The sequence below is a fragment of the Hippoglossus hippoglossus genome, chromosome 19 (genome assembly GCF_009819705.1).
Source record: "Hippoglossus hippoglossus isolate fHipHip1 chromosome 19, fHipHip1.pri, whole genome shotgun sequence".
Classification (NCBI taxonomy): domain Eukaryota; kingdom Metazoa; phylum Chordata; class Actinopteri; order Pleuronectiformes; family Pleuronectidae; genus Hippoglossus; species Hippoglossus hippoglossus.
The window spans coordinates 8009370-8023576 of NC_047169.1; the positions used below are offsets into that span (position 1 = coordinate 8009370).

Sequence of the window (14207 nt, forward strand, 5' to 3'; positions counted from 1 at the left end):
ATAATGATGGAGGCCGGAACACGAGCTTCAGTATCAAACAACTACAGCTTTTTGTAATTTATGGAATTTTTACATGATCCTGAACTCATGAGAACAACTGAAATACTATCTTCAGTATCAGTTTACATCACTAGATGGCAGCAGTCTATTTGTGGTAAAGACATGTATTGCAGACTATATTCAATCTGAAGGCCTTTAAATCAAATCAGCTTAAACTGAGTGAGTAAGCACTGGGTGGTTAGTTGTTGGTTTAACTGAGCACCGTGAAGTGTATCTTAAAATGCTTTCATTTGACTTCAGCCTATTTGATGAATGCTTAGTCTCAAACTTCTGACTTTGCCTCTCACGTGTGAAAACAATCAAAACCAAACATTGATCGATTTGCCTAAAACATAAAATAAACGAACAGAACAAAACATGACTTATCAAACGTCAGTTTTTCTTAATCGTATATAAACATTCATTATTGTAACAGCAGACTTGGGCCTATACCAATTACATTCAACATTATGCAACATTAATGTTTTCAACAAACAACATAGTCATTATAAATATAAACTGGACCACTGAGGTCTAATTAGGAATTGAAACTTTTATGTTTGTATGTATTTTTATGCATATTTAAAAAAAAACGAATGGGCCTCATTCCAAACTAAACCACACATAAACACTGACCTATAAAAACGTTCACCCTTTCTCCTTCATTATAACTCTTGCTTTGAGTTTTCCATGTTCCTGAACATTTAGAAAAGTTGAGCAGAGAGATGCACGCTGATTGGACCTCCTGTCCTCTGTGACGCAACCCACAGTCCTGCTGCTCCAAGCTCCAAACCGCTGCTCAGCCCTTTTTGCGCTTAATGCTTCCACTGCGTCCTCCCCGAGACACCGCTGTCCTGTGACCGGGGTCCTCCAGGGCTCCCCCAGGTGAACCAGAGGTCCACACCCACCCAGCCGGAGCAGGGGGATGACTCAGAGAAGTTGGGTGATCCAGAAAACCCGGCGGTTCTGACGGTGCTTTCACTCCAAGAGGCGCAGCGGTCCCCCTCCAGCCAACGACAGAATGATGTCCGCTATAGAGACTGGTGCCGCCGTGTACCAACCTGCACAGCTGCTCAACTGGGTCTACATGTCCCTGCAGGACTCCCAGAGCAGCACGTTCGATGCCTTCAAAGCCGAGTCGGACTCTTCCCTCCAGGACATGAACAACTCCAAGCGCAGCGCAGCGGATCTGAGCTCCAACTATCTCAACAACTTCTTCCATCTGAGGAGTGAGGTACAACTGGTGTGATGTGACTAACTCCTTGCATGGCCACTGTGACTCTGTTGAAAACTTGCATCCTCTGCTGCACATCATAAATCTCTCCCATAGCGTGGCCCTGAAAATCATCCCCTCATATTTCACCCTGGGTTATTTTTGTAAACCTCACCTGCATGCCTTCGTTGGGTCGAACTGTGGCGAGTGGGTAGCATATGAATATGTGTTTTGTACCCTGGTATAGTGCCTGAGTGTGTTCAGACTGTGTTCTGGTGTCAGTGTGCAGCTGCCGGAGGAATGGCAGGTTGAGGAAAGAAAAAAAAACAACCTCTCACAGGGTTTTTGAAAGTGTGAGGGTTCACCCTGGCTGGCCTCTGGCTTGGTCAGAGATGTGTGCAGCCTTGACTCAGTGGAACTTGGTGTTGCTTGATTCAACACTGACCCGTTCAAGAAAAGTAGAAAAAATAATAATTACTGTGTTTCTGTTTACATGTTGGCTTCAAAAGTCACCAGAACTTAAACCTAAATATACCCGTTCACATTAAAACTGGAAGAACTCAAACTAGAGGAGTATAAGGCCAATGCCCAACAGTCTCCTGATGAAGCCACAATTTAATTGTCTTGATCCAGATTTTTATTTGGATATGCACCAAATTGCAAACACTCATAGGTTGTTTCCTGACCCATACTGCACCCCTCCACCCAGTTTGGTCAGAATATGTCCAGTAGTTTTTGCTTGCTAACAAACAACTTAACCTCCTTGGCGGACGGAATCATGTACTGTAACTGCACACATGCCACAGACATGCAGTGGGTTGATATGTCATGCAGAACATGTACTCTGGATTGTACATGTGCATCTGATTACAATTCTCTGTCTGTGATGCCTTCAGAGTAAACAGCCAGTGTCTGCAGGCTGTTCTTCATGTTTGCCCTGCGGTGCCATAGCACCCGTCTCCTCCAGAGACACAATGATGCTGATTGTGTTGTGCCAATATAGGACCGGTCGGAATAAAACACGACAAAGACATTTTGTCCCGGCGAGGAAACGGACACCATTGGCGTGCAGAGTAAATGCGGTAAAGGCAGCGCATCTGCAGAAATGAAATAAAGTCGGCTTCTGTCAGAGAGACAAACAGGAGAATCCATCAGGGTGATGGACTGACATGCTGGCTGAAGTGCTCTTTCATCGTCCAGTCACAACAATGTTCCTCTGTGTCCTTGTTTGAAATGAGGGATACTTTTGTGCAACGCTACAAAGATTAGTCCATTAATCCATTAATAGATCACTGGAAAATTAATCAACCACAATTCAGGATAACATATTTGAAGTAATTTATCCATCTCCATGTGAGAATATGCAGTTTTTTGGTTGATATCATTGTTAACAGGGCATCTCCGGGTTTTAGATTGTTGGTTGAACAAAATAACTTATTTTAGGACAAGGCTTTGGTCTTTGGGAAATCGTGATGGGCTTTAGAAGTCTAAATAAAGAGTTACGCGATTCATCAACAGGTTAATAGAATGAATTAACAATACCTCAGCTCCACCGAGGCCCAACTGTCCCATTATGAAGCTTCATTTGAATTCACGAGATCCAGATTTTTATTTGGATCTGCACGAAATTGCAAATACTCAAAAATATTAGTCCCCTAAACTTGATTGAACCTGATTTTTATCATCAAGATCCATTTATTATTCTCTGAGAAATCAATGAAAATGTTGGAAAACGGCGTATCTCACAATGTTAAAGAAAGCGATAAAAAATCCCTTGATCTGCCCCTTTATCCAGATCCGCACCAACATTTAATGGATTCTTCCTTGGCCCATGTTGATCCTTTTACCAATTTTCATGTGTTCATTGTTTTTGTGTAATTGTGTTCATAAACATACAAATCAACCCCAAAAAACGGGCTGGGGCAGGGGTGAAAACCCCCAGGTAGAGGAAATACGATTAATAGTCAGGTGTAGCCCCGCTTTAGTGTATCAATGCATCTACTGTATATTTGTATATTTCAACCTCACACCCACATGGTTCCATTGCCACAGATTTCTCACCTTGCTCCATGTTTTTCACCGACAGGCCTTGAACAACAATTTCTACAAGAACTCCTCGCCCTACGGGTCCCTCAACAATATCGTGGAAGGCTTGAGCTCTCTTGCGGACCATTTCTCAGACCTCTCCCTGTCCCCCGAGACGCGCAAACACAGCAAACGGCCGCCGCCCAACTACCTGTGCCACCTCTGCTTCAACAAAGGGCACTACATCAAAGACTGCCCTCAGGTGAGCCAGTCAGGGATGCTGCACCTCAGTCAGGTGCATGTCCTCAATGCCGGGTGAAACAGCTGTGCAGTGTGTGAGCCATCTGTCAAATTATTCTACGTGTTTTGGATATGAACATATGAAGTGCTGTCTGCAAAAGAGAATTCATAACATGACATATTGGATCTGATTTGATCTGAATCTTGGCTCAAATCCACCTGCTTCATCACAGTTTGAGGCATATTCACTGCTTTTTTTGTTTAAAGATATTAAAACCCAAGTTAGAATATTATCTTTGTATTCAGTATTTTCTATGGGAAATAGATTCCTCAGCATGTTTTTGAGTTAGATGAACAACTGCAGGTTGGTAATGAGCAGCAGATGCCCGATTGCATCTCGGAGCTGGTCTTAATGAAAGATGATAGGTTTTCCTGTGGAACGAGGCACGACCTCCACTCCAAACACGAAAGAAGTATTACCACTGGCTCATGTGCAGCTGCGGTTCCCCATTGATCATGTTCAGAGGGAAATGCCTGACATTTGTTAGGTGTAATGGAAATAATCAAATGACTAATTGACAGGGTGTGTCCTAGAAACAAGGTAGCAAAAAGTGAAAAGCTGGTTAACTTTTACAGGTCGATTATATCAAGAATCCTATAAAGTTTAATCACTTAATTTTGTCAGGGAGAAAGAAGATTCTGTGAAACATGCAACATGATAGTTCCACAGGTCGTAAAACTAAGTGATATCTGTAGCAATTTAACACTTTCTGCAAGAACCATTTCTAAATTAGAGGACACTCGTATAAAGTTTTTTAAGAGATGGGGAAATCTTTAACTGAAGTTGGTGCAAGAGATTAAATAATTGATAATTGATTTTTGGCGTGTGTTGACTTCCTGCTGTGTGTGAGCTTAAAGCCATAGTTGCACATTTTGGGAGTTACGTTTATGTCTTGCTGAAAGTGCAGCTGTTTTCAGACATGAGCTGGTTCCAGAAAATTGGGACATCTGACTTTGACATTTGCATTCTCACATCTAGCCCTTCTTGAAAATTTCCAGAAAATATCCAGACTTCAGTGCATGTCTTTAGGCAACTTTAGATTACTTTCTGTACGGTAAACATGTGGCTGGAATAAGCAGCTAATTAGCGTAGCTTAGCAGAAAGACAGGAAAACTGGAGAACAGCTAGCGTGGCTCTGTCCAACTCTCCAAACTCCATGTAAAACATTTAAAAGTTGGGTTTACACTTTTTTCACAGATTCAACAAACTGCTGGCTCCAGCTAGCCTGCAGACGTTGGACCGTTATCTTCTCATCTAACTCAAAGCTAGAGAGAAAATAACCATGTCTCCCCAAAATACCTCTTCCCTGAAAGCTCACCTCCATCACTGCCCACTCAGAGGAGATTGATGCAGCTCAGCCATGAACAAAATTAGTGGAGCAAAGTGAGGAATGCAGAGAAAAATCAACTGCAGTGAGTTTATAGCTCTCAACATTTTCACTTAACTGCAAGAGGCAGATACGACCGTCTGTTCATCAGTCACAAAAATATACATCTCTTTCCGCATGAAAGATGTTTTCCACCACTGGTCCACACGGGTTAATGTGAGAGCCATTAATCAAAGCAATGCAGAATTACTTGTTTTTATGGATTATTAGCAGCATTGACTCTCTGGTTGCATGTTTCCATAGCTGAAGGGAGCTGTATGGTCAGGAATCAAAGAATGTCACGGCTCAGTAAGATGAGAGAAGAAGTGCACAGGAAGTGGGTGTGTGGGGCCTTTAACAGCCTCTCTCTGGGTGGAATGGGGCCCATGTCAACTCTAAAAGTCTGCTTCTTTGATAAAGAAACACATGGCTCTTCAAGCCGAAACCTTAGGTGATGAAAAACAATGAAAAAAGAGACGTGTCAGACCATGAATTTTTGTTTGCGGCCCTGCTCATCGGTATGAGATATACTATCCATGCTGTGCTCGGCATGTCAGCGGTAAGCATCCCGTTGACAGCATAGTGGAGGGTTGGGTTACTTGCTTCACCAGGAGGTTAAGACGTCAAAGGATTACCCCGAGCTGAGATTTTTTATAATTCTCTGGAGTGGCCACACCCCTTATGGTGTTCAAAAATCTGGAAACCATTTCTGCTGGCTGGCGCTCTGCTGCTCTGCTTCAGAAAACGATGATGTCAGATTCTATCATGTGTTGCTAATATTTCAGAGATGAAGTTATGATTACGTAAACCGTCGTCATGACAAAAGGTCTCTTGAGCAGAACTACATTTTGTTTTTGTTTGCTGGAATCTGTTGTATTTTTAGCTGTAGATAAATGAAATAAACACCTTCGGTACACTGTGGATTTCTTGGGTTGCAGACAAATAACTTGTTATTAAATTAGTGTGTTAAGATGAAAAAACTCTGTCCCTTTGTGCCACGTTGATGGAAAAACTGCTTCAAATTTCTGTCAAATTACCTAAAACATGCTTTCTTCACACCTTTCATCCATGAACCCCGGGTCACAACATTTCAACGACCTTTGCCAATTAAGTAGCTGAACCAGGTTACTGTAAAGAGAATACACAAGTGACAGTGTGCTGACAGTAAATGGGTGTATGGTGGGAAGGGCCTGGGCTAAATAAGGAGAGCATTGTTTCTGCAGAGGGCCTGTGGAACCAAAGGTCAAGAAGTCAGGCTGTATTGTTCGCTCAGCTCTGCTTGGCTTGGCTGCAGTCAACTCCATCTCTCTCCATCCGTCTGCCCGTATGCGAAGAAGCGGCGATTGGATGGACAAAGGGCCAGTGAGCAGTGAGCTGCCCAGAGATGTCCAAATCAAAACCCTGGTTTTGGAAACAGTGGGTAGCACAGGAAGTGGGTGTACCGGTCTTTACAGTTGAATCATGTTTGAGTGGAGGGACAAGGTCTGCTTTGATAATTAGTCTGGACCTATGGTCTGGAAAGTGGAACTTCTGATAGTTGCAACGCTTTCAGAGGGAATTCTTTTATTGTATTTGGCCTAAGATGGATGAAAGTGATATTTTTAGTTCTTTGAGTTTTATCTAGTATTTAATATCAGCGTTCATTGTCTTTAACTGAATTATGTTGCCTCTAACGTTTTAGCATTCTGGTAGAACGATTTAGTTTGGTCCAGACAGAGCCAGGCTATATGTTTTCCCATTTTGAGCCTTTGTGCTAAGCTAAGTTAGCTGGCTCCTTACGTAGCTTCATATTTACTTCACAGACAGAAGGTGAATAAGTACATTTACCACAATGTCAAAAGTTTATTTTAACAGAAAGTAAAACTAGCCTCGATTAAATTGAATAGACTATTCCTGAATGTACTAGAGAGTGAAGCGGGCCACATTTTTCTGTTCGAACTCGGTTTGGTTAGTCACATTACTGAGCCACTGACTAAATAACATGCAGCAAATATCCTGTGGGTTTTTTTTCAAACTCAAAGCAGCCATAGCCATGGAGGAAATGTCTCTGTATTATATAGGTGAGCAGAATGTGTTTCTGCTGATATCTCCAAATACTGATAATGTTATCAGTGTTGATTTAGGACCAGACACTGTACTTCCGTCCAGGTGCAGCGATACGGCTCACAGCCCAATGTGTAACTGGTGAATCTCAGACAGAGCTGTCCGGTTATACTGCTGCTTTTATCCTTGTGTTTTCACTGCTGCTAAATGTCTTATCTGTCCTCAGCTTGCTGTCTGTTGTTTTTGGCCCGATCATCTGCCGAGGAGGATGAGTAAGATAGCGGAAACCCTGGAATCTGGGGGTAGATAGACTAGTTGAGGAGGGGGTGGTATGAAGTGTCATAAGGACTTCCTCTGCCCTTGTGTGCAATTTGATCAGCTTTGCACCTCAGCCACTTCTCGCTTGGTAAGCAGAGACTCTGGAGTATAGGCATCTATAGGGTATAGGGATAAGGAATGGTTCGGTATGCACTTAAACGAGTAAACCAGACTTCACCCCCCCCAGAATCTGTAATCTAAAGCTAACCACTCTCACTGCATTCTTCTGCCATCGTCCATTCATTCATCTGACTCCCACACCTGCTCATCTGCTCCCCTTTACCCAGTCACCTCTGTTTTCTGCAAAGAAATGGATCAGATGTGACAGGCACATAAATGCTTTTGACACGTTAATCATAAAACCTATGTATCGGCTATAAAGTGTGTTTAACATTTGACAAGTTGATATTGAAGCCACTATTTATTATGGTGGTTGTACAATTAAGTTAATTGGTTTACATGGGATGACGTCAGAAACCCGACATCTTGTGTCCCAACCTTTTTGCAGACCTGTTGCTCTGAACCATGACATGAAGTTTGTAAAAGTTCAGGCACATTAACAGATGCTGTGGATTGTTGTCATAGCGACTGTAAATCGATTTCTTTGGACTGCTACTTCAAAATGTGAGGTTCTTTTTTTCGGTGAGATTATTCCAGCAGTGTGAAACTGACTATAACTGCATCCATCACTGCACATTAGGTATGAGATTAAATTTACCTCTGGCTTGGTCCTGGCCTCCTGGGAGCCTGAATCTGGCTCAGTTGTGTCTCTCTGTTGCATTTCGTGTTTGTCTGGCACCCCCCCCCCCCCCCCCCCCCCCCCCTGCCCCTGTCATTCCCTCGCTGTGAAATGTAAAGCCAGTTTACAGCTGCATATGTCATCAACTTGACCACAGCCAACTGGAACTCAGTGTGTTGGTAAATTTTACCCCTATATGAAAGCAGCACTCTGTGTTAAATGGATGGTGAAAGGCTATAATGTCTGTGAATTTGTGTGTGAGTATAATTCTGCTGCGTTTAAAGGTCCTATATGTTCTGAACAATGGGGCTTGATGGAAGAGTGGAAATCCAGAGAGTCACGTAGGAAAACAGAAAACCAATCATCTGCTCTTTGGCCTGCAGTTGTTTACACCTAATCACATTTATTTTTTGAGGACGGGGGAAGTTAATCCATTCTGTGTGTCAGATGAGCTTTGCAGAAAGGCCGTGTGGAAGGATTACAGCCTCACGCTGCTGAAGGACTCATTTGATATCTGCATGTTTCTACAAGTGGAACATTTGCCCCTGATAAATCCTGGAAAAAAAAGGAAGCACCATTGTGTGAAACAGGACATAGGTTTTGCTGCCACTGGCCAGGGAGCGTCTTGTATCTTGTTTCCTTGAATCGCAGCTCTGGGGTTCGTGCTTATCACTGTGCAGAAGTCTGTAGAGAAGCTCAGTGCACATTTAAACATGTGTTTAAATGTGGAGGAATGTTGAGTTCAGCACCAATGACACAGTAAGAGCAGCTTGGTATAGTTATACACATCAGCCTCATACACAGTAAGTATGAGTAACATTTTATTTCTTTCATATTGTATTAAAAGATACATAAGATAATGACAAAGAAGCTATAAAGTCAAATATTTAAAGAGAGTAAATGATTATATGTATGAACACCAGCGTGTCAGTTAAAGAAAATGACTTAATCATGACCAGTTACACTTTCTATTTACTTCATTAAAAGTGTTGCATTTCCCAAATATTTTCAGGTACACCAGCTATTTTCTTCATTACAAAACACATTTAAGAGATTATATTATATAATTTTTATTACAAAGATTGTCTTCTTTAGAAGTTTCCACAACATAGTCCTATTTGAACACTTCCGCAGATTTTAAATAATATTTGGATGTTGGACAAAAACTATTATTTTTCATGGTTATCACCTTAAAATATCTTGCTCTAAAACACAAAGACATTAACTTAACAATGAAATGAAACAGAGAAAAGCTGTAAACGCTCTCATTTGAGAAGACGGACCAAGCAGCGTTGCTTGAACGATAAATAACTTGATTACTGTAACCAGTTATATTTCACCTGTCTCAGGATATAATTATCCTGTTTTTTAAAATAATTATCGTCCTAAAATATGTCTAACCATCTACTAATTTAATCTTTTTATGGAAAATGAAAAGTCACGCTCCGCTCGTTGCTTTTAACCCTGCTGCGATAATTGATTTCACAAGATATTTCAAAGTATCACTTAAGTCTTTAAGACTTAGGAGACCTGTTGCAGTGAGTCCGGGCCTTAATGTGTTGTTTTGCTCTGGTAACAGATGGGCTTCTCCCCGATGCTCCGGGGGTCTGAGACAAATTAAACCCAGCGAAAGGGATGAGAGCGCCCTGGGTTTGTTAGTGTGGAGTAATTGACCACATGGTATCCAACAGGCCTGGTGTTGCTGCGTTCTCCAGGATGTCTCATGGGGTATGGACGTGGGGGGAGAGAGTGAATGAGGGGGAGAGAAAGGAGAAGGGAGGGGGGGGGGGGGGGGGGGGGGTTGATTGAGGATTTTGGAGAAGTCCATTGTTTATCCTGATGGATTCCAGATGATGGCAGAAGGAGGCAGCCAACCTTCTGGGCCTCTCTCACCAGGCTGCAAGGATCTGCCTTATCTGCTGCAGCCTCCGAATCTGGCTTTACATCGCTCCATGTACTCTGGCTCTGATTTGAGTTGCACAACAATTTGAGTTATATGGCTTTTGGTGAGTCTGTGTTGTAATGCACAGAATAAATGAAGGGGGGAAAAAACTATTTGTCTTAAAAGCAAAACCACTTCTCACACATGGTTTTGGGCTGCAGAGATCTTCAATCAAACCCAAATCTGTTTTGGGAGAACACCGGCCAAAAATGAAAAAAAGTCACGAAACAAACTCCAATCATACGGAAGCGTGTTGCATTCACAGCATCTGCTGTGTCTCTGAATTAAAGAGATTAAGTATTGTTTTCCTGAGAAAAAGAAATTTTCAGCATAAAGCAAACATGTCACGCCTGTGTTGGTTGATCCAGTTGTATTTGGGTTTGAGGCATTTGGAGTTACTTGTGTTTTTAAGTAATATAAACGGTTTTGTTATTTGTTTATCAGCTTGGACTGATTGATATACGTGGTTGGAAAAATGTTTTTTGTCCAAAACTTTGTGTTTTGACATTCCTTATGTTGTATTAGCAAAGATTAGCATGCTAAAACGCTAAACCATAGTAAACATGGTAAATTTTCTAATTTTCACTATATAAGAAACTTCTAACCAAATGCATCTCTAAGTAAAAGAGTGAAAACCCGTCTGAGTGTCGTGCATGCAGGAGGATTGATGACAGATTTGTTACATTTTTCTGCCTTTGCTCAAACTTTCCTGCCGTCCACTCAAAGTCAGGTCAAAAGTGTGATTTTCAGTGGTCGTGTTTATCGGTGTCACATCTTTGATGGGACCAGTGGAAACAGCGGAGTGCGCCGTGCCCTTTGCTGCCCTGTGGGCTCCAGACTTTAGGTAGAGTTTGTTTTGCTTGCTCTGCAGAGTGAAAGCTGCTTCCTCCCTCAGGAAGATGATGCTCTGTCCGCTCTCCCTGTAGGCCCTGCCATCAAAAGTGACCTCCCACAGTGCCTCACGGTGGCTGAGTGATGCAAACACAGGCCTCCAAACGCTTCACAGTGGTCTTAACAGTCAGGGACTTGGCTGTTGTTGTTTTTTAACAGATGTAGTCCTGGAAATGAATAGAATGATCTGCTGGAGCTTTTGAACCTGACATGTGTTTCTGCTGCAAAATCAAAACAAGATTTGATGTGAACTCCTTCGGTGGTGTGGACTCCGTCTTAATTTGGACTTGCCCTACTTTTATCAGACGAGGCGCTTTTAATTCAAACCAGTCTCGTCGAGACGATTTCTTTGTGATGGCTTTTGGATTTTGTCATGTTATACAAGTGCAGAGTTCATCTGGGTTTTATTTCCTCCGAGCTAAGATCTTTGTGTCCTGGTTGGTGGGTTGGGAGCAGCTGGGAGGGATGACTGAGAGCCTGAGGTATTTGTCCTATAGCGGGGAGGCCTCTCCCATTGGTCCCCACACAGGCCGGGGCCTCCTTTATGGTCCCTTGGGAACACAGCTGGAGGGAGTGAGTTCATTTTTAATGGGAAAGCTGAGACTCCTTCTTTTCTTGCCAACAAATAAATTACACAAAAAATTACAATATAAGGCATCTTTCTTGGAATAAACCATTAAAAGTATTAAAACTTCTTATTAGCTTCAATAGTACAAAGATTCTCTGTAGTTCCTACTCCATCATTGTAGTTTAGATAAGTTTTGTTCTTTCAAATGATCTGTCTTCTAACTTAGACAGAGACACACATGGTGAGAGACACCGAGCAGAAGGTGCTGGCAAGTTAAGTTTGAGTTTTGTGAATTTAAGAATAAAAAGATGCTGAAAAGCAGCATGTTGGTCTCTGGCTGTGTGTGGGAGACCCCGGTGGCATGGTCGTGTGCCACACTGGGACCCAACGTGAGGCTCCATGCAGCCAGAGACGAGGCCCTGCAGGCAGAGGAGTTCATGGCCACGCACAGGGAGCAGGCAGCAGGAACAGACGGCGGCTTGAGGCTCTCCAGAGGCAGGCCGCAGTAGGTCAGGTGCCACGTGCTCCCCCCGTGGCAGCTCAGTCGCTGCCGACCAGAGAAACCATTAATCAAAGGTGTTGAGAGTCAAAAACGAAAATGTTTGCAAAGCTGCTGAGGTCCACACATTTGTAAACGTGTCATTTAAAGCAATGAAGTGAGCTGAAAGTGGGTTGACGATGTAGAATTTATTTCCTGCTCCGACTCTCTGTTCAGGCTCGACCCAAAGGTGAAGGCCTGACCCCGTATCAGGGAAAGAAGAGGTGTTTCGGGGAATACAAATGCCCTAAATGCAAGAGGAAGTGGATGAGCGGGAACTCCTGGGCCAACATGGGGCAAGAATGCATCAAGTGCCACATCAACGTCTACCCTCATAAACAGGTAACAGCCCATCCCAATGACAGACGGGTGAATGGTACCTTCCAGTCGTGTTTTTGTCTTCTGGTACTAAATAATATGATTTTCTTTTGCTTGTCTTTTTAGTTTATTTTAAATAACAGCATGTCTTAGAAGCATCCTGATCTCAGTTAAGTTTCAGTGGCTCAGGAAAAAGTGAGGCAGTGGCAAAGGTTTTCCTATAAATTATAAACCAGTTCTCTCATTTTTTTTTTTTTTTTTTAAATCGTAAGCGATAGAAAACATTCCAACATAATTAAATTAATAACCGCATTAATTTAAGTGTGGTAGAAATTGGAATTTAGAGAATGGTGCGGCTATGTGGTTATTGGGTTTTCTAGATTGTGTCTGTTGTATCTACTGCAACATTCAGACATATCGACTCCCCCAGTGAAAGAGCCGCTATAAAAAAAAAAGTGTATTGTTTATCAACTCTATTTTTTGACAGAAATAGACAGATTTTGAATATATTGAATTTAAAAAACAATTAAATGAATGAATACATTTTTTTCCTAGCGACCTCTGGAGAAACCGGACGGGTTGGACGTGTCGGACCAGAGCAAAGAGCACCCCCAACACCTGTGTGAAAAATGCAAAGTCCTTGGCTACTACTGCCGCCGTGTGCAATAACTCTCTCTGCTTGACTTCCCTGGTTTGGTCCACAAAGGGACGATTCTACTTTAATAACTAAAAACACAAGGTAATATACTTTATCGTACTTCATCTCTAACGGTTTATTCTCTGACACTGTGACTCTCGGCGTGAGAGGCTCGTCGCGATGGAAGCCTTCTGCAGTATCTCTCGGTGGAGACGAGTACTTTGCATTGGCTGGGTGCTTGTGAGTAACTCAGTTATCAATATGTGAATATATTCATTTGACGTCGTAACTATGAAGCCAGAATCTTACCTTAACTGTGAATTCAGAAACTTTAGCTCAGCGTCTGACTTCACTCGTGTTGGAGCTAAAGTCATGAGTGAAGTTTCCAAATGAAGACTCTTTTCTACATGTTTGTATATTCCAGCAATAACTTAAAATGATGTTTTCTGTATAAAATATGCAACAAGTCTTTACTCAGAAGGATATGCAGTATTAATGTGTATCTGCATTATCTGTATTTTCAGTACTGGAGGGTACATAATTATTGGGAGATATTTTTAAGCCATTAGCTTTGTTTCTTATTACACTTAATGAAGGAATATATCAGCCGACTAACATTTATTCTTTATATACTATGTGACTACAGTTAAAACACCTTTTGGTTGTTAACAAATGCAATATTTCAGAAACAATGTATTTCCTGACAAATAGAATAAACTACAGCACAGCAACAGAGACTCAGCAAGGTGCTTTTTTTTATAGGTCATAGGTTGTAATGTCTCGTATGTAACACGAGACAAAATGAGGAATAAATATAATGTGCCAAAGATCATGAAGGATTAAGTGGAAGGTTCCGTGTGCATGTTGCTTCAGAGGGTTTTTGTATTTCAAATTAACGATAATTAAATGGAAAAGAACCATCAGTTGATTATAACTGTTTTGGACGTGACACGCCGTTTAATGTGCCTTAATGTGAGTAACCCATGAGATGGATCTCTTCAAATGTTTTTGTATTAAAATGCATTTAAACATGTTGACATTGTGTTTGTGTTTTCCTGCTGTTCTGCTAAATGATCAGCTCTGTCTCCTCTAACGAGAAAAGATCATAAGATCAGGTTTTAAACCATCCATGTTGTTTGGGAGCTGAGAGATTATGTGAATAACACCAACAACAAATCCAGATGGAACATAAAACATTAAAATAATATACATACACACAGACGTTATCATGACTAACAGAACATAGTGTGCTTTCCTGTGTTCTTAATT

The 14207-nt window shown here is 41.8% G+C and overlaps 1 protein-coding gene across 1 annotated transcript; it reads left to right on the forward strand.

Moving 5' to 3' along the window:
• Positions 1-347: 347 nt before the first annotated feature.
• Positions 348-13972, forward strand: LOC117753153 (zinc finger CCHC domain-containing protein 24-like). The gene is made up of 4 exons (XM_034571062.1): positions 348-1273; positions 3339-3539; positions 12161-12325; positions 12857-13972. The coding sequence occupies exons 1-4, from the start codon at positions 1061-1063 to the stop codon at positions 12968-12970; spliced, it is 693 nt and encodes a 230-aa protein (XP_034426953.1). The 5' UTR covers positions 348-1060; the 3' UTR covers positions 12971-13972.
• The last annotated feature ends 235 nt before the right edge of the window (positions 13973-14207 follow it).